A 26,565-nucleotide genomic window follows, 5' to 3' on the forward strand; every position below is an offset into this window, starting at 1 on the left:
TCAAACCGAGTCATGGAAAGTCCTTATGGAGGGAACTGAAGAAATGCGTATCAATAACTGTGGCAAAAGACAAATAAGAACAGAATTCCTGAGTGTCCCAGAAAAGCAATCCTACCACTGCGATGTCGAGTTAATTACAGGCACTTCTAATTTAAAATTAAGAGCGTGGGGATCCCTGGGTGGCGCAGCGGTTTGGCGCCTGCCTTTGGCCCAGGGCGCGATCCTGGAGACCCGGGATCGAATCCCACGTCGGGCTCCCGGTGCATGGAGCCTGCTTCTCCCTCTGCCTGTGTCTCTGCCTCTCTCTCTCTCTCTCTCTCTCTCTCTCTCTCTCTCTGTGTGTGTATGTGACTATCATAAATAAAGAAAAATTTAAAAAAATAAAAAATAAAAAAAATAAAAAAATTAAGAGCGTGTGTTGACTCTACCAGTGAAGTTCCCACTCTAGCAGCGAAACTCAACATTTCATCTTAGGATAATTTGTTAAGAATTCTTCAGAGATGATAACATTTATGCAAATGAAAAGTGAGATTAAATTCCACAATGAGAGACTCAGCATATGCGTGGATCTCAAAACTTTGCTCCTGGAGGCCAGTGAATATGTTACCATGGTGAGGAAATTATTTAGGTTTATTCCAGTTTGAAACTCCTCCACAGGACTTGGGCACCATGGGGAAGACCTATGTCCTCCAGCTCCTCTGAGAAAACACATTTTATTCTTCAAAAGACAAACCCCAGAATGAAACCCGGCCATTATCTTACCGTCTACAAATAAATCCAAAATGGATCAACATATTAACTGTGATACCTAAAACCATAAAATACTTAGAGGAAATCATAGGTTCTTTGACGTTTGTCTCAGTAGTATTCGTTTGGACCAGTCTCCTCAGGCTGGGCTAACAGAAGCTAACCCTGGAAAAACTGGATTATATCAAACTAAAAAGCTCCTGCACGGCCAGGGAAACCATCAACAAAACGAAAAGGCAACCTACGGAAAGGGAGAAGATGTTTGTAAGTCACCCGTCCGATAACGGGATTAACACCCGAAATATGTAAAGAAGTTACACCTCTTGATATCAAAAAACAAAGTGATTTAAAAAAAAAGGCAGAGGGGGATCCCTGGGTGGCACAGCGGTTTAGCGCCTGCCTTTGGCCCAGGGCGCGATCCTGGAGACCCGGGATCGAATCCCACATCGGGCTCCCGGTGCATGGAGCCTGCTTCTCCCTCTGCCCGTGTCTCTGCCTCTCTCTCTCTCTCTCTGTGTGACTATCATAAATAAATAAAAATTAAAAAAAAAAAAAAAAAAAAAAAGGCAGAGGACTTGAGCTGTTTTTCCAAAGACGACACCCAGCTGGCCAAGAGGCACACGGGAAGATGCTCCACGTCGCTCGTCCTCAAGGAGAATGCAAATAAAAACCACAACCAAAAAAAAAAAAAAAAAACAACCCAAAAAACAAAAAACCACAACGAGATACCGTCTCACTCCTTTCCCGTTGGCTACACCAAGAAGACAAAGAATAAGAGCTGGCAAGGAGGCAGAGAAAAGGGAACCTTGTACACTCTTGGGGGAAATGCAAACGGTGCAGCCACTGTGGGAAACGGTGTGGAGGTTCCTCAAAGAATTAAAAATAGATAAATAAGCTCCTGGTTCTACAGCAGGTCACGGGGAGACGGCGTACAGATAGGGACTACAGTCCGTAGTATTGTGACGACTCCGCACGGCGATGGCGGTACCCGGACTCACTGCGGGGCCGCTCGCAATGTGGAAGGCTATCGGGTCGCTCTGACGTGCCCTAGAAATGAAGAGGACGTGGTACGCCAGGTACACTGCACTTAAACGAGGGTAAGAGATAAGAGGATATCTCCGGAGATCAGAAAAATAAGGTCCAGCCCAAGGGGAGTTTAGCTCGCTGGGTCTTCTGACTCAGCCTCGGAAGACAAGTTTCCCTCTGGGTCGGACCTTTCCAGGCTCTGGGGCATTAAAATGTGCAGGTCTCCCCCATCCTCTGCGATTCCGACCCAAACTCCAGCGACGAAGACTGCAGAAATCAGCGTCTGGTGAGAATGAACAAGACTGTGCAGAGTCCAGCCTGCGTCCTAAAAGCTGGGCTGTGTCCGTGGTCGAGAAAGTTTGGGTCTGAGCCACAAAACCAGCAGGACCCGTCCTGAGAGCCCTGGAAAGCGAGCTCTTCCTGGCTGTATTTTACATTCTGAACCAGCAAATATAATAGGATTTTGAGTTTTCTCTTCTGCTGTTCTTGAACCACCCTATGTTTTTCAGCTTGGCCACTCAATAGTTGGGTCCAGTTGCTCTGAATTTAAGGGGCTAAACTAATAAAACATTTTATTGCTTTTAATCTTTTGGTTTCTTTTTAATCTTTTTGTAGTTTTATTTATTATTTATTATTTATTTATTTATTTATTTATTTATTTATTTATTTAGCTAATAAGATAGATACCCTTTCATACATTTGTCAAGGATGGAAAGCCAGGTCCTTAGGGCACCAGTCATTTTCACACGTATTCACAAGTCTGATGGGGAACAAAGAGGGAGGGAAAAGGTCCTTTAGAGATGGATTTATTTTTCTGTAACACTCGATAACCAAGAATGTGAAGACAAGGAAAAGTCTCTGTTATTCATAAGCTATAATACAACTTCTGTAACACCCCACGGTTCGGTTGAATTGTGTCTCCCCACAGCACCCCAAATTCGTGTGTTGAAGTCCTACCTCCTCGCACTCCTGGGAAGGCGAGGCCTTCCTGGGAGGTAACCTCATTGCAGATATAACGAGTCACGTTAGGTGTGGTCCTAACCCCGACCTCTAGGACCGGAGCAGAGTGGGTCCCTCATCCAGGATTAACGCGTGTCCTTACAGAAAGGGGAGGCTTGGGCACGGGCAGGGAACGGGTAGGATTGCAGGTGAAGATGAAGGCAGAGAGCAGGGCGGCGCTTCTACAAGCCAACGACAGCCAGAGATGGGCTAGCAAACCCCCGAAACCAGCAGGGCGGCACCGAGCAGAGTCTCCCTCACAGCCCGCGGAAGGGGCCATCCCGCAAGACCCTCACTTTGGGCTCCCGGCCAGCACGACTATGACGCAGGTCGTTTCTGATTCCTAACCCACTCAACGTATGGCACTTTGCTACGGCAGCCTCAGCAAGATGACATACCCACACGGAGGGAAGAAACGGTGGCTATTCAAGACCGACTTATTTTTAAAAGTAGACTCTTTCACCATGGAATCACCCCAAAAAAAGGAAAAGAAAAGTTCATTCTTACTCTCAGTTCTTGGGGAACGGAACTGGGCTTCTTTATGTTGATCTCAATGCTATTGTTGTCCTGTTTGAGCTCCACTGGGGACCCGTGCACTCTGGCCACACCTTCAAACATCTGGGGTTTGGTTAATGAGGGGGCAGGTGCCACCGTGGGACATTCTCTCTCCTTCTCCTTGTCACCATGAACTGCTTCTCCATTCATGCTGACTTTCCCATCTACCTGTAAGACACACAATGCACAAAAACCATGCTATTTCCCAACGAGATAACACATTTAGGGTCATTGGAAGACATTATCATTTATTAATCTTAGTCCAGCAAAGAAATGAGGTCTTTCATATGCCCCCATCCGTTCTGGAAATCGGGCCTCCCATAAATGACCTTTCTGATGGCCTCTTTAAAAGGTCATAAATCCCCAAATGAATGAGACCATATGACTAGGTGAGGGGGGCACTTGACGGGATGAGCACTGGATGTTATGCTATATGTTGGCAAATTGAACTCCAATAAAAAAATTTAAAAATAAATAAAAAAATAAATATTTAGGCTTTGAAGGAAAAAAAAAATAAAAGGTCATAAATCTCAGGCCACTTCACTTTGGATTAAATTTCATGCTCACCTTACTTGGGGTGGGCTCTTATTTTAAAACGTAGACTCTGAAATGAATAATACACTATGTTAATTAGCACACCATGTTAATTGATTTCAAATAAAATAAAATATAAATATATAAAAATATATTTATAAAAATATATAAATATATAAAAATATATAAATATAAAAAATACAAAAAAAATTAAGTGTAGAAAAAAATCAAGGAATCTTAAGTATGGATGCACATCACCTACTTGGATTGCGCTACTTCTCCATTTAAATTCTGAATGCTATTCCACGACTTTGAGATTTTTTTTTTCTATGAATGAGGTGGAACCCGCATCAGATCAGGAATCTTTTACAGGTTACCCTGCGGTAAGGGGGCAACGGGTACATTTTCGCAAGCTAACACGGAGGGCCCCTGGCCCGATGCTATGCTACATCGCAGTAAAGCCCTATTTCCAGGTAATTTTACAATCCCGATTTTTTCAAGAACGGAAGGCCATACACATTAAAATATCTTTGTTTTGCACCCATGTCTAGGGAAGGTGGGAAAGGCAAGAAAGGAGGAGTCGAGAGGGGGGGTCAGCTAGGTCTGGCTTATTGAAAGGCACCCAGAACGCCCCGTCTTGGGGTCCGAGGTGAGTACACAGCGGTCACGCAAGGAGCTCTGCAGTCGGCCCCCCTCGGGTCCCAAACCACATGATCTTCAGGTGTTTCCCTCTGTGTGCTCGGGCTCCCCACCCAGCAACTCCCTAACACCTGCCTCTCCTGGAGAGCACCGTGGAGGGGATCTCACGGACTGACTCACGTACGGAGTTTACACGGTGTCAGGCACATTCCGTGCGTGTAAACATTAGCTATTATAATTACGAGGCGCCCTAAGATCCTCCACAAGGAATCCAGGGAAGGCCAGGTGTTAGGTGTCGCTCATTCACCATGAGCCAGTGGCTCACGTAATCTGTTGCCTGTGATCCATAAGAAAGAAACTTAAATCACAGCTGAGCTCCCCCCCATAAATACAGCTGAAAAAGGACTTTTGCAGAAACGCTATTTACTTGTATTCTGTGTGGTGCACTAGAGGTTGTTTTTTTTTTATTTTTTATTTTTTAATTTTGCTTTATTTTTAAAAAATGCTGATACCAAGCTACTAAGTGGATTTCACAACCTGGCGACAGGTAGCAACTGTCACTGTGATAAACGCTGCCTTTAACTCCTCACTTGATCATCCTTTACCCTTACTTGTATCGTCCTGGGAACCTGAGCCCATACTGTCTGTCCCCGCCGCCCCCTGCCCTCCCCACAGGAACACGCACATCCCCCTTAGCTTCCGAGCTGGCCTTACCCTTTGCATGTGGCCATGGCTGGTCAATGGTGGGCTGCGTATGGGGCAATAGCCCCCAATGCCAGTGACGCGTCCACGGCTCGTGGGTGGTCAAGAGCAAACCCCAGCTCTAAAAAGATCTCAGCTGAAGCTCTGCTCCCCCCACCCCACGCGTGTTCCTCCTGAGGCCCTCTTACGCGGTTTTGCCACAACAGTGGGAGGCAAGGTTCCCTCAGGGTCAAAGTCCTGCCTTCAAGTCATCTATCCTGGTTCCTCAGTTTACATGACCACCTTGTACTACTCACATAGAGGACGGGCAGTGGACAGCTGGCTTATCCCAGCAGATGCTCGGGTACCAAGTCAAGTATTCCCATCCCCGCGCTGGGCCACCTCCGCATCGCATGTTCCTTTGTAAACCATCACGGACCGCGCTGGGTCATGAGCCCGAGACGGAGAGCTGCCGCAGCATAGGTGGGACGTGAGCGCGACGGGGACACGCTCGTCCCTGTGTGAGCGTGCATGATGAGCAGCTCAGCTTCTCAGGGGGAAAATCCATGTATTTATTCACTAAGAACTTCCTGAGCGCCCACTACGTGCCGGGCACCTAGCCCAGGCTCCCGGGACAGAGCTGGGAAGACACAGCCCCAGCCCCGCGAGGGACCCACATCTTGACTCGGCCCAGATAGGACATCCAGGACACCCTCCTTCTGTTCCATCAAAGCCTAAGGCAAGGATGGTTAAGATCCATCCCGGGTCAGTTAAGCCAAGTTTGGTTCCCTCTGAAATTCGACGGGAAGATCCGTGACGTCACATCGTCAACGGGCAGTAGCCAAGCAGACTTTCCTTACGGCCACGTGCCCGTGTCTCCTGCTCATGAATCCCGCCTCTGTGACCCATTAAGAACCCACGTGCTGTGCAGGGACAACGAAAACTAGTTTTTCTTTGTAGTCAAAAGAGCGTAAGCCAAAGAACGGCCTGCTTCCTCGTGACGTGAGGGAAAACACTGGAATCTGAGGAAGCGAGAAGATGCTTGGTTGACACAGGAGGTTCTTTGGTTCTGGAACATTACCTACTCATCGGCAGGAAACAACCTAGTTTTTTTCCCCTTAAAAAAAAAAAGTTTTTTGAAACCCGTCTCATCTGAGAATCAAGGACATCCCGCGTTCCTATGGGCTCCTTGCGTCGTTCCTTCTGTGCGACTCTAGCATCTTTTCGGACATGATGCCAAATTCTTTAAAAAAGAAGGGGTGGCTGCATACGCCTCTATCGAAACCAAAGGCAATTACGATTTTTTTTCGGGGGAGTTTGCTAGACCTCCACATGGCTGGAGAGCCCCAGGGTTTTACTAAATCAAGGGTAGAGAGACCAGTTATATGGGACTGGAACTAAACCCTGCTCCTATTTGGAGACTTTAACCAAATCCCCCGAGACCCAACCTTCACAATGGGGAACGCTAAACCATTCTGCTTTTGCTTGATAAAAAATAATTGCATCTTCTTGGGGGCAAGATGCTTCTTTTTGTGGATCGATTACCTGGGATTCTTAGGGAGTGTGTCCTACCTTAAAGGTCTTCAGAACGTCTTGAGAGTTTTTGGGCTGGGAGTAAGGCTTGGGTGTCAGCATAGGCACTGCTTTGGGAGGGACAGTCTTGCTTGGAGACCCGCCGCCTGCTGACACGCCGGTATCCAGAACACTGGTCCGGGCGATGGTGGTCTCCACGGTGGCAGTGAATTTGGGTGGAGGCAGTGACTGTCGCCGCAGGTACTTCATGGGGTTAGGGTCGTTCAGGAAGGGGGTTAAGTTTGGCTCCGTTGAATGGCTTCTTTCCAGAATTTTTGGCATCTCCAAGCGTTCGAGGACAGCCTCGCTGATGGTGAACCTCTCGATGTACTGCTGAAGGATCCCCTCTGCCTCCTCCTGGGACCGCGCGTTCTTATAGGCCTCGTGCAGCTCCCTCTCTCTCCGCTCCCTACAGGATGGACACAGCAAGGGAAGCAACGACACAGTCAACAGTCATAATCACAAAGACCTTGGTAGGAGCCAAGGCTGAGCTGAAAGGGGGACACCCCGGGCCACGTGGGTGTCCGAGCCTTCGTGATAACCACCGTCTTAGAACGAAGCACATCTCGATACTACTGCACGTTTAAAACAACAACAGAAATGACTCACTTTTCTTGAACGATTTCTCTGTAGGTTTTGATGCTTTTCCTTCGTTCACTCGTCCCATCCTCTCCAGCCAGTAACTTCTCCATTTTCTTCCTCTCTTCCTCTTTCTTGATTAAGTCCTGGGAAGCACTTCTTCTACGGCTCTTCCAACGAGCCAGGTCCTGGGGGCGTGGGGGGGTGTAGGGGAGACATGAGATGCTGCTACGGATGCGGATGCGCAGGTGAGCCTGGGTCCCCCTTCGTGGGCCCAGCGCTTGGCGAGCCGCCCCCACTCAACCCAGCGGAAGTCTGGTGGGAACAGGGACGCCTCGAAGGCAGGAGACATCCGGATGGAGCCCGTTCCCTGGGCCAGGGCAGTGCGTCCGTGTAACCATGGTAATATGAGCTAGCATCATAGCTCACTCATAGCCAGCTGCCGGGGTTTAAGGTGCTGCCTCCCGGGGCCCCTGGGAAACCTCATTTCTTCCCATCTATGTCCCGCACATTGCGAATGCGCTCACTGACGATGGAGTGGTTGGGATCAGGCACAGACCCCGCAGAAGGCAGAGGTCATTGTTCCTATGGGGTCGGGTGGGTGGGGGTGCAGCCGAGCGGGTCCTCCCTGCTTTGGGATCTTGGCACGTTTAACAGCCTATCTGTGCCTCGATTCCCTGATGTCTAAGGTGAGGGTGGCAGTGACGTGGACTCCTGCCAGCCTGCCCGGGGTCACAAGGTGGGGTGCCTACGGGGTGCCAGCTCTACTGTTGGTGTTACAGGCTTCAGCTCTTCAGGGATGGTAGGGTCCCCACGGGCTGCTTGGGGGCTCTGTGAGGGCCGCGAAGGGCCACGCCCGGTCTGGTCACTGTCCTGGCCCTCCCTGCCCCGGCCCCGGGTCCTGGCACTCCGGCTACGACAGGGCCTCTCAGCTCGCAGGCCCCCCCCCCCCCCCCCCCCCGTGCAGGCGCAGCCCGGCCCGCAGCCCACGGCACTCACGTCCTGCCACTTGTCGTCCTCCTCGCGCAGATGGCTGTTTATGAGCTGCAGCTGCTCCTGGCGGGCCCTGCTGTGTGGCTGCACCGCGGCCTCCTCCTCACACCGCATGTCCAGCAGGCTGGAGCTCCTGGGGGACACGGGGGGCAGCCATGGGCCGGGTCCTGCTGCTCGGCACGCTCCGCCCCAGGGGGACCCCCACCCTCTCCCGCAGCCACTCGGCCTGCAGGGCGGCCGCAGCCAGCGACGCGGCCCATGGGACTGAAGGTGCAGGTGCCGGATGTGTTTGGAAGAGCAGGGAAGGTACTGGGAAGCTCTGGGCTTTTCTCATTGGCAAATGTGTCAGAAAGCGGAGTGAAGACAGAAGGTGCAGGCGGGAGGCTGTGGGCAAGGAGGCTGGCATTCCGCAAAGCAGAACTTGCCCCTAGGTGGGCGCTCGTGCGTCAAGAGCTGCCTTACACGCTCTGCACACTAAGGCGACCTCTGTACCCTCCAGGCATCACCCGGCCTCCAGGCTCACGCACCCAGCTGCGTCTTCTGAGCTGCGGCTGCATCCAGCCCTAGGCTTGATTGACTCATAGATCTGATGTGGTTATTTCTGGTTCCTGTAAGAATGTCTACACTGGTAGTGCAGTCGATAGCGCCTTGCAATCAATGATAAAAGGTGTTTTATTGTAAAGACGCAGGAGTAAAACATAGAAACCAGCGTATCCTAATAGTCTCACGAGCATTTTACCTTACTTTGGCTTCTAAATTTACTCTTTGGGAGGGCGAGCAGTTTTTTAGACCCTTAGGCTACACGTATTACTGATAACATTCTGTAGGAGCGCATTACACTTTGGGCAAGACCACAGGGACTATTCCATGGTGCTCACACGGCCTTTGTTACGGCAAAAGCTGAAGCAGCAAGATGAAAACAGAAATACAAACTAAAGCAAAATCCTCCCCCTCCCTCTTTTTTTTTTTTCTTCTCTCAAAGAAATGAGTTCTGGGACCAAGTGGGTCACATGGTCCAAAATCAAAAAAATGCAGGTCTGCTGTTAAACTCCAAGAACGCAAGATGAGGAGAGTCCATTTTCGAAGCCAGCTTAATGCAAAAAAAAAAAAAGAAAAGAAAAGAAAAGCCATGCACTTAGACACCGATTAATTCTAGACATCGGGGTGACGTGCAAAATAGTCATCCCCACGGCCAGATGACGAGCAGCAGCAGCAGCAGCGCTGGATGCCGGTGGGTCCTTAGCGCCCAGCTCTCTGGGAAGGGAAGACCGACGCTCAGGGCAGTGGTTGCCCACCTGCATGGCGGTGCGTCCAGGTTCAATCCATTGGGGGGCCTCCCCCTTCTATCTACACATTGGATTATTTAAGTCTGACCTAAGAGAGCCAGCGTGGGAGACTGTGCTTGTAACCGGTCTTTCCCAAGAGCATTCTGATACCTTGACTGCACAGACTGCATGGAAGGACTTTTACCTGCGGCTTCTACGGCACAGATGGGACAAGCCAGCACGTGGAGCCGCCTCTGCACGCTCCGTAGGTAGTGCTGCCCACGGCCGCCAAGCCTTCCAGAAGGATAAAGCGCAGCCCTCCAAGGGGCAAGGGGCTGTGGCTTTTCATTTATTTTTTACTATTTATTAATGTCGTTTAAGAAGGTTTGGGGAGTTTGCAGAGGTAGGTAGAAAAGTCTAACCTGGTTGGTTTTTTTTTTTTTTTTTAACATCGTGCATGAAAACTCACTTAAGTAGGCTTTCCGGAGGGAGACTGACATTCATCACATTCCTGGAGCCGGGTCTCCCTCTGGAACCCCAGGGAAAAAATGGTCTTGTCCAAGATTTGGGATTTGGTTTGGTCACTCGGAAGAGGACAGGAGCAAGGCCCTGGGAAGTGCCCTCTTCTGCCCTGGGTTCCTGTCTCCGCCCCACCGTGAAGTTGTAATTACCGCAGCCCAAGTGTGGGCAGAATAAAAAGAGAAACTCTCGTTTGCCCTCCCGGATACCAGGAAGGACTATTTTCCCCGATAGGGGTTTTTGTGTTTTGTTCTGGGTTAAGAAATACCAGCAAACTGGCCAAAAAAAAAAAAACAAGGAACTAAGCAAGTGGAGAATTGATAATACTAGCTAGAACATGGGCTGAGTCACCATTGGGAAAATGTTCGGACCTCAGAGGTGGGACTCGGCCTCCAGCACAAAGGGGCGCGTGTCTGGGGGCAGGTGGTGGCCGTGGAGGAGCCCAGGTTGCAGGATGTTGATGTGACTTGCATGGAGCATCTGCTCCGAGCCTGTGTCATGTGCTGCTGGGACAGGGTCCCCGGGCGGGGGGGGGGGGGGCGCAGGCTCGAGGGGTGTGCACCTGAAGAGCAGGGCAAGGGGGTGAAACTAGATGCACGGGCATGCCCGGGAGGTGGAGACCTCTGCCCCCCACCCTGACCCCCACCCCGACCTGCGTTTTCCTTAAAGGGCACATTTTTGTTCGACTGGGGCTGTCCTGAGAACGTGCCGCTCCTGAGTAGAGAGCCCGGCCAGTCGTGGCCCCTGAAAGGTCTCCAAAGCGGGAGAGAGTGGGGAATGAACTGGGTCACTAACGCTTCTACTTGAGAAACAATCTCCCGACACGACCTTGCACTCTGCGCCCCTCGCGGTTTCGGGGAGGCGTGTCCGCTCCCGAGAGACACCCGCGGGCCCCTGGATGCTCCAGGTAAGACCCCTGGACGGCAGCTCCGCTTCCTCTTTGCCCACGAGGCTGCTTTTTGTGAATTTGGAGCGGAGCGGGGAGACCCACTGGCACCTCCTTAAGGAAAAACAAAATCCATGGACGTTTCCTGTGGGTGAGGTCTCGCGTTCAGGCGCAGCAAGACTCGGCCGCGGCCTCCTGCCCCCAGCTCCCGGGATTTGCACCTCCATCGGGCTCTGCACCGGCAGACAGCAAGTCCAGCCCACCAGCATGTTGGCGGCCAGCCCGTCCTGCCTGTGTCCCTCCCGGGGGGGCTCTGTCGCCACCACAGACCCTGCAAGCGAGAAGCAGGGCTCAACCCCGCAGACGCCTCGGCGCCACGCAGCCCGTTCAGCTTGGGGAGACCTCAGGGCTGTGACGTGACCGTCCTGCACGCCGGGCCACCAGGCAGTTGCTGGCTGCACACCGGAACACGCCCTGGCACCCGAGGCGGACGCCTTAGCGCAAGGAGCACAAAGCAAGCGGACACCTGAACGCCAACAGGGACGCGGTCCCGGGGCAGCGAGCTGGGGGCCTAATCGCATTGCTGTGGGCGGCAGGCATTTCTGAGTCTTCACACCTTGACCCCTTGGTGCCGTCCGCATCTCAGGCCAAGCACTGCCGGTCGGACGGCCCGGGCTGCACCAGCACGCACAGCGCTTCACACGGGGTGGCTGGTGCGCCACTCCCTGAGAATTAGATATGAATTAAGTTTCTTAAAATACAAAAATTTACCCAGATCTGCGAAAACTAGGAATCTGCAAAGGGGACTTTTGCCTTGGAGGATTTCTGCTTCAGGATGCTCTGCAGATGGGGAACCCGTTTCTGAGACAGAGTCACTGCGGTCACGGGTGGGGAGGGCTGGCTTCTCACACTGAGATGTGAGGCAGAGGCAGGGAATGACCCTCCGAGAGCAGCGGAAGCTAAGGAGCCGGGAGCGGAAAGCCCACCTCGTGTTGGACATCCTGACCCCTTGCTATGCCACAGAATTCGAACGCAACCCCAAGGGTCTGGTCTTGAGCACCCCACAGTTTACATTACTCCAACCTGGGAGGAACTTGGGCTTCTGAAGCTATCATTAGTGGTTTAGGATTTATTTTCTTAGCTCAAAAAAAACAAAAAACAAAAAACAAAAAAAAAAAAAACCAAGGCCGTGAGAATGACTTGCTTCATTGTTAAGGCCAAGTCCTCACATATCAAGAATTAAGAGCAAAACGCAGAACGATTCTGTGGTTCACAAGGGGCACCAACAGCCAGGCCCTATGAGCAGCCCCGCCATGCCACGCCCGTGGAAAGCAAATGTTAGGGTTTAAGCAGCAGCTGTGCCTCAGAGTCATGCTTGGGGCACCCTCGCGCCCGCGTCCCTGCAGGAGCCTACGTCCTGCACTCCGCTTCGAGCGCTGCCGGGGCCGCGTGAGGCAGGCCAGCCGCTTGCTTCGCTGCTGCCTCCATGGCATTCCCATTAGTGGGGAGTCCTGCGGGCATGCAGCTTGGGCCAGTTATTATTACCGGGTTCCTACAAACGCAAGGCAACTTACTCTGCGTCATCAGACACAGGAGTCCTCGGCCCGTATCTACAAGACCAAATACAAAATTAGAGGAGGGGGCGAGACAGACGGTCAGCTCCGGAACCGGGCCGGCAGCAGACATCGCCCGCGACGTGTCTGCGGCCGGGCCGTCGCTGCCCATCACACTGGAAGAGAAGCGTCGTTAGCTGCTGAGACTGAGAGCGGAGTCCCGACATTTCTAAGGAATGCAAAACGTGTATTAAAACACTGAGAAGAAGTGAAAATAGGCCTCCGTGCTGCCCACAAAAAAAAAAAAAAATCTGCTCAGTCCAAACACAAGGCGGCTTAGGTGCAGCCCACGATGTGTGCAGGAGGCAGTATCAGAGGAGGAAGAAGAGAAGCCAAACCTGAATTACGGTCGGTCACAAACGGTTAAATTGCTCATGCCCTTACGTCGGTGGCGGGCGGGCGGCGGGCTCCAGGGGCACCCGGAGTGGGGCGCACGCTCCTGACTCCGCCCTGCCGCGCTCATGCGTTTGCACAAGTGCCATCAGGGAGCGTTTCTGCAGTTTTCTGAAAGCAAACCAGAACTCCAACCAGAGCCCCAATCAGTGCCTTCCGCATGCATTTGACAAAAACCACAATTCCTAGAAAACTGGCAGGGCCCTAATCAAAACCAGACTTGGATAATATTCCATAACTTGAAAAACCGAAGTTTTGGAATCTTTTTTTTTTTACAATCTTTCACAGTCTGATAATTCAGAGCTACGAAGCTGTACCTTCTGCAGTACAGACACTTTACATTTTAAGGTATCTGATAAAGCCAAGAAAAAGGTTAAATTGGAAAAAAAAAGAGAGAGAAATGAGGGCACTGAAAAGACATATTTTAAAGCACGTTTTTTAAAAAGCCGCTTCCACAAAGGACTGTCTCCTGAGCTCCTGAGCCAAGGGAAATTTTAAAAGAAGGTTCTTACCTCCGCTCTCAGAGGCTGTTCATTTCTCACTCTGATGGTGGACAAAGACTTATTTGAGTAAAGGGGGAAAAAAAAAAAAAGCTCTGCTTTCAGTTCCCAGCAAGTTGAATTTTGGGGTTTTCAGCAAAAATTACCTAGTCTCGTGTTCAGTTTTGTAACAGTTTATGGGGAAAAGAGTGATTTCTAAAGACGTGTTCCTGCATCTTCGGGGAAAACACCCTGGAATGCTCAGTGCACACCGCCCCCCCCCCCCCCCCCGCCGACTTACCTGCTCCCGTCGTTCTAGAACACTGATTGGTCATTGTCCTCGTTCACAGTGAAGGCGACCGGACCAGGGCCCGACCCAAGGTCTGGGGGGGGGGGGGGGAACGACCAGAGGGTTTGTGGGTCTCTCTCTCCTAGCAGCAAGGCCCGCCTCCTGCCCCTCCTCCAGGGGACAGTTCCAGGAGGGGCTAAAGTCTGAAAACCCTCGATTGTCCCGGGACCGTACAACACTGGAGTGGACGACCTCCCCCAGGTCAGGGGACAGCGTGTGAGCCCCCAACTCCCACGTCTGCCGGTTAACGGGCTGTTGCAATGGGCGTATTCAAATCCAGTTTTCTAGATTCTCCAGGGAAGAGAGCAGGGAGGTCATGCCTGGTTAACCTACAGACGACCAACTAATAGCTCGTGTTTTTGCGTCTCTACCTGGGGATCTTTGTGAGTGTTTTATGGAGCTTTAAAGTGTACGCAGCAGGTGCACCCGCCACACACACTTCCCAGCGAAGCTGCACAGGCCACACACGTGCGGGGGTTAGTGTCGACCGTGTCGTGCCGTGGGCACAGAACCACGCAGTACGCGTTCCTCTGGGTTCGGCTCCGTTAGCACGTTTTTGTCGAGGAGACTGAGCTACACGTTGCGCGTAGGACGGATTCGAATCCCCACTGCTTCTACCCGAGAATCCCTTTTTTTTTTTTTTAAGATTTTATTTTTTTATTCATGAGAATACAGAGAGAGAGAGAGAGAGAGAGGCAGAGACACAGGCAGAGGGAGAAGCAGGCTCCATGCAGGGAGCCCGAGGTGGGACTCGATCCCGGAACTCCAGGAGTACACCCTGGGCCGAAGGCAGCGCTAAACTGCTGAGCCCCCCCGGGCTGCCCGTACCCGAGAATCCTTAACGGCATTCGTGGAGGTCTCTGCCGACAGACGCGGGCTCACCACAGCACAAGCTCCAAGAGGGCGGGGGTGCCCCTCTGGGCTCCCTGAGGACGGAGCGGACGAGGCCCTCGGGAAGCAGGTGTCGGGCACTTAGGGACCAAAGAATAGCGCAGTCTCTGAGGATGCCCTTCGTTCACCCCTTTGGGAGGCCTAGACTGACTTAGGGGACTTCCTCTCTGACTCACTCATGAGCTTCGAGAGGGCATCGCTGTGAGCAGAACGGCCTGGCTGTTATAGGGAGCAGGTGATTAGAGCTCGGGCTCCGGATGGCTTTCTCTCGGGTGTCCTATGGGAAGCCGGGGAACCACTGATAAAGGGACTTTTTAAGGAGCGCAAAGTGGGTGGGTCAGTAGGTACAAGATTGGGCAAAGCACAGTCGGTATGAGCGTCCCAGCAGAAAGAAGGATGGCAGAGAGGAAGGGAGGAAGGAAGGATGGAAGGGAGGACGGGAAGAAGGGAGGATGGAAGGGAGGGAGGGAGGATGGCAGGAAGGAGGAAGGAAGGGAGGGAGAGAGGAGAAAGAACGGCTCTGAGTAGAGGCCAGTGGTGAGGCCAGGACGTTTAGGAAGGTCGGGGCCCACTCTGCACACCTCCTGACCCGTGCCCCCCGGGGGCACCCGGGCATCGCTGCCCAGCAGCCTACACGCCAGCACCCTGGAGCTGGCGTCACGGGACGGGAGTGGCCGCCCATGCTCCCTGCCGTCCCGCCCTCAGCCCCGGCCCCTGAGCCCCAGCCCCGCTGTGGTCCAGCCTTCACCCCTCAGCACGCACTCAGGGAAGGAGACGCAGGTCCCCGAGGCGCTCACCTGCTCGGTGCCCCAGGAGCCGTCCATCCCCATGGGGTAAAGAGGACCCTGTCTGAGCCGGAGGCAGGGAATGCATCAGCCCCTGTAGCCTCCAGGTCCCCTAGGTCCCCTGTGCAGTGGGGCGGGTGCTCATCCCCCCCCCGCTCCGATGGGTCTTCTGTGGGATGCGGTCATCACGAGCTGGGGGGTGCCAGCCCCCGCTTCCTCCCCGCCGAGTGCAGGCAAAGACCTGGCCTCTCAAAGGCCATGTGGGGCCTGAGCAGGGGCAAGCACCGCGAGTGCTGAGTAGGCCCCGGGCGGCCACCTCCCTCCGCTCCGTGCTGACTTGCTTTATGGGGTCAGGGACACGGGGCCCTGCTGGGTCCGGGCACCTGGTAGCTGCATGCGGTGGCCCTTCGGTCCCTGAGCGGCCCAGACCAGCCGGGACCCGCAGAGACCCGCTCGCCTGTGTGAGGCACGGGCCCCGGGCAAGCCCTACAGGGCTCTGGAGGGTGAAGCCGGGCACCGAGGACGCCGGCTCCAGAGGCCCCTCTGGGAGCCCGTGTGGCTCAGGCAACGGCCACCTCAGAGCCAGAGCCGAGAGACGCGGCTGGACGTGGATTCTAAACCTTGGGTGTCGCTTAAGGTCTTCGCTGCTCCCATCCCACCCTCTGTCCTGGTCCTTTCAGGTCCTGGGACAAGCGGAACTATCACTTCCTGTTTCACGGTGGATCCTGTAATTATGCAAAACACCCCGTAATTATGCAAAACACTCCATAGTTATGCAAAACCCCCTTCATTCTGCTCAGATGTGTCGGGCGACCCTCCCAACAAAGACGCGGCTCCCCTACTAAACAGCAGAGGGGCTTCGGCACTAGGACTTCAGCCAGGAGCCCTTGATCCCGTCCTTACTCCTCCCTGCACATCGAGCCACCGCCCGACCCAAGCGGGCCTCCGGACAGCGCCGCTGGCTGTTCTCGGACGTTCAAACGAAGTGAAGGCGCCGACGGGCAAGTGGTCCACGTCCTCCCGGAGCTGAGAGCGTCCTGGGGTCCAAGTGGAAGCAGCAGGTGGGAGAGGAGCTCTGAGCTCCTGCCTTCACGCTGCCCACAGGACGAGCCAGAAAAGCGTGCTTAGCGGGAAAACCCCAACTGCACCTTCTTTGCACACCTGCTTATAGGCCAAGAAAGGAAGAAATAAAGATTCTGGGCAGGCGGGGCCCGTTCTTATCATTCCACGTCGGCAAGAACTGCAGGCTGCGACATGGAGGCGCCATGGTCGTTCGCAAGGTGCCCGAGGCCCCCCGGGGGCGAAGGCTTGGGAGAAGCTGCTGACGTCTTATCTGTCATCGGGGCCTTGGCAGGTTCCTGTGCAGCCCGGTGTCTTGCAAATGGAACTGGAGGGAACTGGTTCACCTTGGATGTGACATGCGTGCCAGACGTCGGGTTGCCCCGCGCGGGCGGCCTGTCGTGTGTTGTGAACCGTGCCGGTCCCCTTGTCTGCTTGGGTCACTGCCCCTCCAGGTGGCGCCGCCGTCCCCTCCGAGTGCTCTTCTGTCCCCTAACCTTGTGCTCGGAGGCCAGGGGACATAGACTAGGGCAGCACACGGGTCTGCTGGTCAAGGCCGCCGTGTGCCCCAGCTGTTGTTGGTCGCACCGTCCCAGCCACCACCTGGATGGGGACGCCGGCGTGCAGCGGGCGCTTCGCGGGGACGGGCCCCCCTGGGCTGGGCTATGGGCCTTGGCTGCATGCAAAGGCCGGCTGCTTGGCCCGGGGAGCGCCACCCTGGCCACGGGGACTGCCGTCAGGGCCCCGGGGTGCACACGCTGCTCGAGCTGCGTCCCAGGGCCCGACAGCTGCAGCAGCGCAGGCGAGTGCTCCGGTGGCCGCCGCCTCTGCTCCTTGGCACCCACCGGGTCCCCATCAGCCTCCGAAACACCAGCTGGTGGCCCAGGATGACCCAGGCCCCCGCCCGCTCGGTGGCGGCTCAGCCCAGGGGACTCTGGGTCCTCAGGAACCCCCAGCGAGGCCTCTTTTTCCATTAGTGACTTATTACACTTTTTTAAGTGTGTGTGGGGGAGACCTTCACTCTCGCCTTGTCCGTGTCAACGTCCACGTGTGAGCTCCTGATGTCGATCACTTTTTTCCTCCCTCCGTGGGAGTGGAGACAGGGAGGCGGTAGGTGAGCCTGACTTTTATCAGCACGTCCTTAGAGGAAACACAAGGGGATCCTCAGAACCTTCCATCGAGTTCCTTCAATGTCTCCGACCCATAAAATCGCGCCTGATGGAGCTGAGGGAGAAAGGGTCACTTGCCGAGATTGCGGCAATCCCGGGCGGCGACTCGGGCGACGCCTGCCACGACCCTCGTGCCGCTGACTCGGAGCCGCCACAGAGCGCAACCAGCAGCAGGACGCGGAGGTGGGACTGGGCGCCCGGAGCCGGGCCGCCTCCCTGGGTGCGGCGTGAGCTCCATCGCGAGCCTGAAGCGCAGGGACCCGTGTCGCGGGCTGCACGTCATCGCTGGGATCACCGCCGCGGCCGGTTTCTGCCTCGGTTCCCGGTGGAGACTCGGGGGCGCAGGCGAGTGCAGATTAGCGGGAGGTTTTAGTTATTTTTATTTCCTTGAATTCGAGCTATGAGACCTGTGTCTATGGCTCCCGCAGAACTGCTTTTCCAGCCGCCGAGCCAACGAGGAAAGGGTCCGTGTCTTGCCGGGTGAGCAGGGCCTTGGGCGGCCACGGCCTTTGGACGCGACGCCGTGGAGGTGGCGGGGCAGCCGCATGATCCAAGTGTAAGTTCCTCCGGTTAAACAAGCCGCCAAGTGCCCCTCGGACAGTCGGTTCAGGGAAGGAGGACGCTTTCCATCCAGCGGCTCCTAACTCAGCTCATGCCCGATATATCCCGGGTCTTGACCCCGTGTCTTAACAGGTGTGTTTTTCTCTGGCCTTGTGAGTACACAGAGGTACAGGGGTGGCGTTTGATTCCGCTGACGTGCAAAGATGCCGTGGCCCGAGGAGAACCGGGGCAAAGGCCACACACCCTGAGCCTCTCCATGCGTCCGAGTCAGCTTCCGTGATGCGGGCGGCGGGCCGGCCCCGAGTGTCCGCTGGGTGAAGACTGGGGCCGTCCTCGCGCCCCTTCTGCAGGCGGCTGTCCCGAGTGCGAGCAGCCCTGGCATCCGTCGTTTTTATCCAGGCCCCCACATCCTTGGGACAAAAGCAGGTTCGAGGGAGGGGGGCAGACAGACAGACAGACAGAGCATCAATCGAGGAATTCCAGGGGCCAAGTGGACAGGATAGCAGCACCTTTCCCTTTCTCAAAAAAAAAAAAAAAATAGGGAACCGCCTTTCGCCTGAGCTACCCTTCTGAGCCTGTCACGGGACGGGGTTTTTGCACCCAACGGCGCTCTCTGCTTTGAGGAAGGGAAGCCGGGGCTTGGCTGGAAGACCACTAGGAATGGTAATGAGATTTCGGGTTGCCGGTAACGAAGCCTGATTCCCACACTATTCAAGTTACGATAATGAATTCGTTCTCCTGATGGAATCCCCGAGCCCGCCCGGAATGTCTTTTACTGCAGCAGTAAAATGTCAGGAACGAGCCCTGCACGATCCAAATTCTAGGATTACTTTGGAGCCGGCTGGCACGCGGCTCACATGCTAAATCTCTCAGCCACAAACTCTCGCGACTGCCGGAGAGGACACGTAGGTCGGGTCCAGGACAGAAGGGCTCGACCTTCCTGGTCCGTCTCTGCCTCCTGATGGCACCGGCTGGGTTCAGGGAACGTCGACTTGAAAACCAAACAGACCCGTATCCCCTTTACCTGGGTCTACAGAGCCAACACCCGTTTGTTTCTTTCTTCTTCTTTTTTTTTATAATAAATTTATTTTTTTATTGGTGTTCAATTTGCCAACATTCAGAATAACACCCAGTGCTCACCCGTTTGTTCTTGTGTTAATAATCCGTCCCCTTTGCTGATGCTAAAATGATGTCTTTTTTTTTTTTAATTTTTTCTAAAATGATGTTCTCAACTGTTCTGCTAAGACGTGGACGTTAGACAGCTTCATGCTGCCAGGTGCCGTTTGCACCAAAGCTGTGGCGTCCATGTGCATAAACATCCATAGCATTAAAAGCCAGATTCTAGCCAAGCATGCTTCCTAGGAGAGAAAATCTCAATAATCTACATAATAGGGCGATTTGTTTTTTTTTTTTTTTAAAAAGGCATCACCATCACCCAAGCCAGAAAACCAAGCGGCATTCTCTTGTTACATGGATGATGTGCTGCGTTTGCAGAGCCTAGACACGCAGCAGGGCTACAGAATTTTCTCTTTACCTTTAGTTTGGGAAAGGGGAGGAAGGAAGGGCGGAGGCGAGAGCCATGAGGGCCTTCTCTTCTTTCATCCGTTCTCTGATGCTCTCCAGAGAGGTCACGGGCCATCCCAGGCCCAGAGCCTGGGGTCAGGTGACAACACACAAACGAGGCTGGAAACAGCAGGAATTAAAATTGCATGCAGGAGAAAGGGGAAAAAGGAGACACAAAAGCTCCTCCTTCTCCTGACTCAAGTTGCGGGTCCTCATCAACGTAACGCGATGTTAGTCCACGTTGTCCGGAAGTCTCTGTTTCACATGCACCAACGGATCCCCTGCAAAACGCGGGCTTACAAGGCATGCTGACAGGAGCAGCACGGGTGAGACGCTCCCGAAGCTCTAGTGCGCCCCATGAAAGACATCATGCTGGCTTCTGTGTGCTAATCCCTGCTCCGCTTTGGGGGAGCTTCCAGGTATTTAGTTCCTGTCACGTCCCAGAACCACCACCACCACCACCACGGACGGACTACTCCCCTGGGCTCAGCGACTCCGCCCAAAGAACCATCCAGATCAGATCGTGTAAAACACAGTCAAGATGCTTATAGTCTTCATTCAACAGAATCCACAGACCTCTTAAAATGATGGGCAAAGAGTTGGCAAATTGGGACGATGCAAATCGCGGATTTTGGCACAAGGAAAAAAATACAACAATGATCAACTCTGTACGATGAAATTTAGCCTTAAATAAAACCATGCATCTCCTAAGATTTAAAATAAAAAAAAATCGCTGGCCAAAACCCATCCCGTGACCATTTTCCTTTGCCAAACTAAGAGGGTGGGAAAAACGCTGGGAGAAGGAAACTCAACTCAGAAAGTTTCCATAACAGGACAAATAGGAAAATCGAGGTGTATTGTGTTTTTGAGAAGGTTGTTTTGTTCCATTTCTGGCTCGCTGCCCACCGTGGAGCCCAGTGTGTGTGGCCTTGAACTCATGACCCTGAGATCATGACCTGAACTGAGATCAAGAGTCTGGTGCTCAACTGACTGAGCGGCCCAGGCACTCTGGATTTGTTTTTTGTTGTTGTTGTTTTGTTTTAAATGCGAGGTTATCCATCATTAAACGCCAAAGCAATTTTGTTGGTACGTGGGAAGAAAGAGCAGGGCTCGCTCTCCCCGCCTTGCAATATCTAAAAGGCGCCAATAAGAGAGAAGAGGCTACAGCCAAGGAACAAGTGTTTTCTGCTTCCTCTGAATGGACGGGGGCACTGGATATCTGGATAAACCACCACGACCAACTACCTGTAACTGGGGCAGGAAAGAAAGGAAGCGGGGCTAAGACCCGAGACCCCTCTCTTCGCGATGTTCCCCCCCTCCCTTGCGCGCGCGCGCGCGCGCGCGCGCACGCACACACACACACACACACACACACACACAGTGCACACCTTTTATCTTCTAGCCTGTTCTTTTCTGAAATTCCCTTCGAGCACTCTTCTCTGCCGTCTGATTTTTCCGCCTCTCTCTTCGGGTACGGCCCATAGAGGAGCTGATTCAACGGCACCCTTGGCTTGGTCTGGTTCATCCTCGCTCTCCTCACAGCAAAGTCATCTTTCTCGGGGTCGGGCCGTCGACGCGCGACGTCGTCTCCTGACTCTAAACCTTTGCCTCGCAGGTGGGTCGGGGAAGGGTTATCTTTGCGAAGGACGGTGTCCTGAACGGCTTCCTCCCCGCTACTGGATGGCTTGTGACTGGTAGAGCAGAGTTAAATACAACTCCCCGTGTGATCAGACCCAATGTTTATTTTTAAGCCCCCATCTCCAGACACACAACGGTGCTGTTAGTGAAAAGTCTTCTCAGTATCGTTAGTTTAGATGACGTCTGCCCACTCTTTCAGGCCAGAGTTGTAGCACAGTCGGGGTGAGTCTTAAAACCTTGAGTTTAGCCAGCCATTAGCAATGCTCTAAATCCATTTAACAGACAGAGCCCCATCAGCATCAGCAATGCAAGGTCCTAAATGGCTCTGAGAGGGACCATCCAAAGCCGTCTCATGAAATTGGGAAGAACTGAAAGCTTTTTTTTGGTTGTTTTTTTGTTTTTTTTTGTTAGCACATTAGCAATGCACCCAATGGGGACTCAATGTGGTTTTGAGCGACAGGGCAACAACTGGAGCCACCAAGGAACTGACATGGGGAGAAGCTAATGCTTGCAGCCATGTGACAGCCAGCCTCGACCATGGGCCAGATTGCAAAGTGTGAGGAGGGTCTTTCAGCAGAGCCGAGCTAACATGAAACATTTGGAAGCGTTTAGGACCATTCACAGGATGGACCCGAAGCGTAAATGCCTCCCTTGCCCTGCACCCTCCCAAGAGCGGCTCTGTCTTCAATCTTCTACCCCCACGACTGGCCACCCCTCAGCTCTTTTTCGTTGTATGCTAAATGTCAACTAAATTGTGGTGAACCATCTTGCCAAAAATGGCTAAAAACCGATCGCTTGGCGCCATTTCCATTTTCAAAGAGATAACTGAAGACCTCAAACCTTAAATTCCTGAACATAGTTTAATGGTGGACTATCAGGACTTTTCACTCAGTTTTGTTTTTGTCTTCGTTGGAGGCATGTGGGTTCGGAATAGGGGCAAGTGTGTCCATCTGGTGTGAACACAAACTCCCCTCCCCCTACTCCTAAGATCAGCCTTGCTTCTAAGCAATTATTATTCTAAGCAATAAGAAAATGTGAAGATCTTTAAAGTCATTTATCTTTTCATTTCATAAAGATAAGTGAAGGAAAGATCTGGACTTGTAAAGCCTACCTACTTTGTTTCCACTTTCTAAGAGAGAATGAAGAGTAAATTCTTCATCCTCAGAGGACAACTCATCTCAGAAATGAAGAAGGAGGAATTAGCTGAGCTGGGAGGAAAATGAGCAATGAGACCATGTACCTGGTCAACCAGGTGGCCCGTGCTCTTGCTCCATACGGCTCCCGAGGGGGACGCATCTGACGGCTACAGCAGGCCCTCGCTTCATCTGACTTTTAGAAAATCAAATCTTCACTCATCAGACCCAGAAAATTCCTTCTCCTTACTGCTGACATTTCCTTTTCTTTTAAATATTTTACTGATTTATTTAAGAGAGAGAGAAAAAGTGAGAGAGAGCACGAGCGGGGTGAGGGGCAGAGAGAGAAGCAGACGCCCCGTTGAGCAGGGAGCCAGATGTGGAGCTCGATCCCAGGACCCCGCGATCATGACCTGAGCCGAAGGCAGACGCTTCACCGACTGAGCCACCCGGACACCCCAACTGACATGGTTCTCAATAAAAATTTAAAGCACAGAGTTTGTAAGTGGTCGGCAGTGCTTTGCTTCCCGAATAAATTTCTTAAAATATGAGACCCTGCCCCTGGAGCTGTATGCCTGAGTCTCCGTGTCCTGCCTGGCCACCTCTGGACAGCGCTCCTGCTCCTCCCCGCCTCCTTGGCCAGTGTGCCTGGCAAGTACCGCCCGGCGTGGGTTGACTACGGTCGCAAAGAATGGCCAAAGGAAATCACGGGCCATTGACTCAATCTCCTCAAAAAGGCACTACTTGAAAAGCACAACCTTGATGACAGAGGAAGCGGCCAACAGCCACTGAGCACACACTCTGGGATAGAAGGCCGCCTACGCGTTAGTCCCCTAACCCTGCGATGTCTGTGTTACCAGCGTTGCCATTTCGAGAGAGGGGAAAGTAGGTTCTAGCTTAAGAAATCTGCCCAAGGTCAAAGCGCCAGCGCTTACGTTAAAATCCAAACCCAGGCAGCCTGGCTCCAGGGGCTCTGTTGTGGCCACTGCACTGCACGTGGCCGGCCGGGAGCAGCGCTGAGAGCAGGACGTGATGTAAAAATAGGGCATTATCCCCACTACGGACGCAGGAGAAAGAGAAGGATTCTGGTTACTAACTCAAGGGACCCCGAGGGTGATGCTTGGATTGCAGCCGTGACTGGCGTTGCTGATGACGGACCGCAGGGTTCAGCTGGGATGAAGGAGCAGAAGCTAAGGGATCCCACCTCACAGTGCTCGCGGGGCACCGCACGCTCACAAAGCGTTTTCAAGCTCATTTTCTCATTTCAGCTGATCGGACTCTACGTTTGGGGGCGGGGGAGCGGGCCCCTAGCTGGAACCTCTTAAGGTTCAAAGGCAGCACGCTTTTCATGCTTTGACCGGGGATCACCGGTTCCGATCTCCCCCCAACTCAGGCAGAAATCTTTAGAGCAAAATGTATGTGTTTATGCAAATGCCCCCGCCAACCCGTGCGGCCAACTTGAGCGGGGGAATCTGGTGTTCCCTCTATCACAGGAGCCCAGGCCAGCCTGCCAGCTCCCTGGGGTGTTTCTTTTTAGGCTAAACGCCCAGTGTGGCAGGACGTGCCTCAAGGGACCTCAATCTAGCTGTGTGGACTTACAACACAAAACGACGGCGAAGAAAGCTCCCTGTGTCGTTGGCCACCGAAAGCCGCTCCCTGCCCCCTTGAAAAACAACGGGCACAATGACTGATTTTCCGCTACTACTTGCTTGAATCCTGTAAATTCAGGGTTTGAAGGCAGACTCAGAGAAAGAGGAGAAAAATAAAATAAAAACACAAAATCCGGGCGGTACCTCTGGCCACGTGGGAACCCCTGATGCATAAGCGGTAGATGCCTCGTGACTAGCTTTTAAGTGACTCTTTGTATCGGGCATTTCTTTCTCCCTTGAAAGAGCAGAAGGCCGGTCTGCCTAAAGCCTCAGCCGTCCCTCCTCGGGTTTTGATCCTCACGGCACCCGGAACAGCCTGTGCATCTCAGATTCATGAAAACTCTGGGAGACGGGGCGGGGGGGGGGGGGGGCGGCGGCGGTTATCACGTCTACTTTCTGGAGGAGAACCCTGAGGCTTCGAGCTCCAGTTATCCGAATTTAGGGCAATGAAGTGACTTGCAGGGGCAGGCTCGGGGCATCTGGCTCCATGTTCACAGGGGAGCCTGGACTCTTTATTTTTTCCAGTCGTTCGGAGAGGAGTCACTTTGGGAAGAAGGGGCGGCTCTGCTTCACCCGTGACACGAGGAACCCTAGCCCTGTCCCCAGCCTGGCAACCCTGTCCAGTCTCACCGGCAGCAGGGAAAGCTGCCTCTGCAGGGCAGACCATGGGCTCGAGGCGGGTGAGGGGAAGAAAGCGCTCCTGCCTCCAAGTTAGAGATTTCAGACTGACCGAGAGAGTGATTGAACTAAGGAGGAGCTGGCATTTGCTTTCCCTCCTTTCCCCTTGGTGACACACAGCAACCAGCTCAGACTGGCAGCCGGTTTGTTCTATTGAAAGAGACCAGGCTCTCCAGAAGGGCCCGTGAGGCCCCCCGGGAACGTCGGGGGCAACGCCAGAAACCTCCACGCTCACCCTGGTCCACCCTGGGCTCTCGTCCAGTGTCCCAGAGGCCCCTGCAAGCTCCCTGTGCGCCTGCCCCGCTCCCCCAGGACCTGCTCAGCCATGGCCACTGCCACAGGCTCCGCTGAGCAGAGGGGGCTGGCACTTAGCTGCATCCACTCTTCCTCTAAAGATCTCAAAAATGCCTATTGTTCCTCGGAGAGATTTTTTTTTTTGCCCTCTGTAATTAATTACTATGTGGTTGAGAAGATCCACAGACCAGCAGAAAAGACTGAGTGCAGGAACATATGAAAACAATTAGAAGAGAAGTGCAATCACGTGAAACCTATAATTCAGCTTGAAAAACAAAACAAAACAAAACAAAAAAACCCCCAAAAGACACGTCAGTTCTCCAATAGGAAACAGCAGGTAAGGGAGCTCAAATCTCCCTGGCATTTTAATTCAGGGGAAGTGAATGTTGGTTCCTATTTTATCCTCTTAAAAACAGAAATCTTGGCTTTTGTGGCACAGTCTCATGTTTGGGGGTAATTAAGCTGACTTAATCACAAACTAAAATAGAAGAGAAAGTAGTTAGTATACTTCTTATTTCGGTGGTGACTCTAAAACACACTAAACTCCACACCTTCATTACAAAGTCCTACTTTCTCTCCCTCGATGCTAAGATACCTCCTAATAGATGGTTAGGCAGGAAGCCCGGGGCTTCTGGGCTTCTAATCTCCTACGAAAACAGAATACAGAGCACTCTTGCTCCTTTTCATGCCATATTAGAAAGGCTACAGGAGGTGTCTGAGAATACTGGGGGAAAACGCAGGACAATAGTACAGAAATAAAGCCTTGGTGTTTGTGCACCTCCATCCCTTGCCCGGGACTTTATGTCATGACCCATGTCTACAGACACAGACTTTCCCAGCTACGAAATGGGCCAAGGAGCAGATGTGGGGCCTCTTGCTGGGTTCAGGGATGTGGCAGCCAGAAGCCATCCGGATGGCAAGGACGGGAAGTGGAGGTTCAATGTGTTACATATTTCCTATCCTTATTTTCCAGATCCCAAGACGCCTTTTCATCTTTATGTGTTTCATTCCCGTTAAGCTACTTTCTGCCACATTAAATGCAGGACTCCAAATGTGGATAAACTTAGCGTGACTCTCAATTCCAGTAAAGGCTGCGGAACGTGAGTGACAGGGACGCAGGCAGGCCAGGGACGCGGTATGTGTACGACCTTTATGGGAGAGCTCGCGGCTGAACAATCTGCCGACAGAAGAATTCCAGGCGTTTGGAGCAGCTGCGTCACACCGCTGTTGGGGACATTCTCTGGGAATATGCATCGTTTTCCTGAACCCAGTTTTAAATGCCGAGTCGGAAGATCTCAGGTGTGATGATATTTACA

The 26,565-nt window shown here is 53.0% G+C and overlaps 1 protein-coding gene across 16 annotated transcripts in view; it reads right to left on the bottom strand.

Moving 5' to 3' along the window:
- Positions 1-26,565, bottom strand: part of LIMCH1 (LIM and calponin homology domains 1) — a 302,543-nt gene that overhangs the window by 47,349 nt on the left and 228,629 nt on the right. For 10 of the 16 annotated variants that reach the window (XM_041742400.1, XM_041742399.1, XM_041742398.1 and 7 more), the window contains 6 exons: positions 21,246-21,548; positions 12,570-12,605; positions 8,332-8,458; positions 7,363-7,520; positions 6,754-7,162; positions 3,280-3,495 (listed from right to left, as the gene is read on the bottom strand). In XM_041742400.1, the coding sequence (XP_041598334.1) occupies positions 3,280-3,495; positions 6,754-7,162; positions 7,363-7,520; positions 8,332-8,458; positions 12,570-12,605; positions 21,246-21,548 (1,249 nt within the window). The remainder of the gene's footprint in view (positions 1-3,279; positions 3,496-6,753; positions 7,163-7,362; positions 7,521-8,331; positions 8,459-12,569; positions 12,606-21,245; positions 21,549-26,565) is intronic. The other 6 variants (XM_041742411.1, XM_041742408.1, XM_041742403.1 and 3 more) reach the window with 2 other exon arrangements.

The sequence above is a fragment of the Vulpes lagopus genome, unplaced genomic scaffold (assembly GCF_018345385.1).
Source record: "Vulpes lagopus strain Blue_001 unplaced genomic scaffold, ASM1834538v1 ctg48, whole genome shotgun sequence".
Lineage (NCBI taxonomy): Eukaryota > Metazoa > Chordata > Mammalia > Carnivora > Canidae > Vulpes > Vulpes lagopus.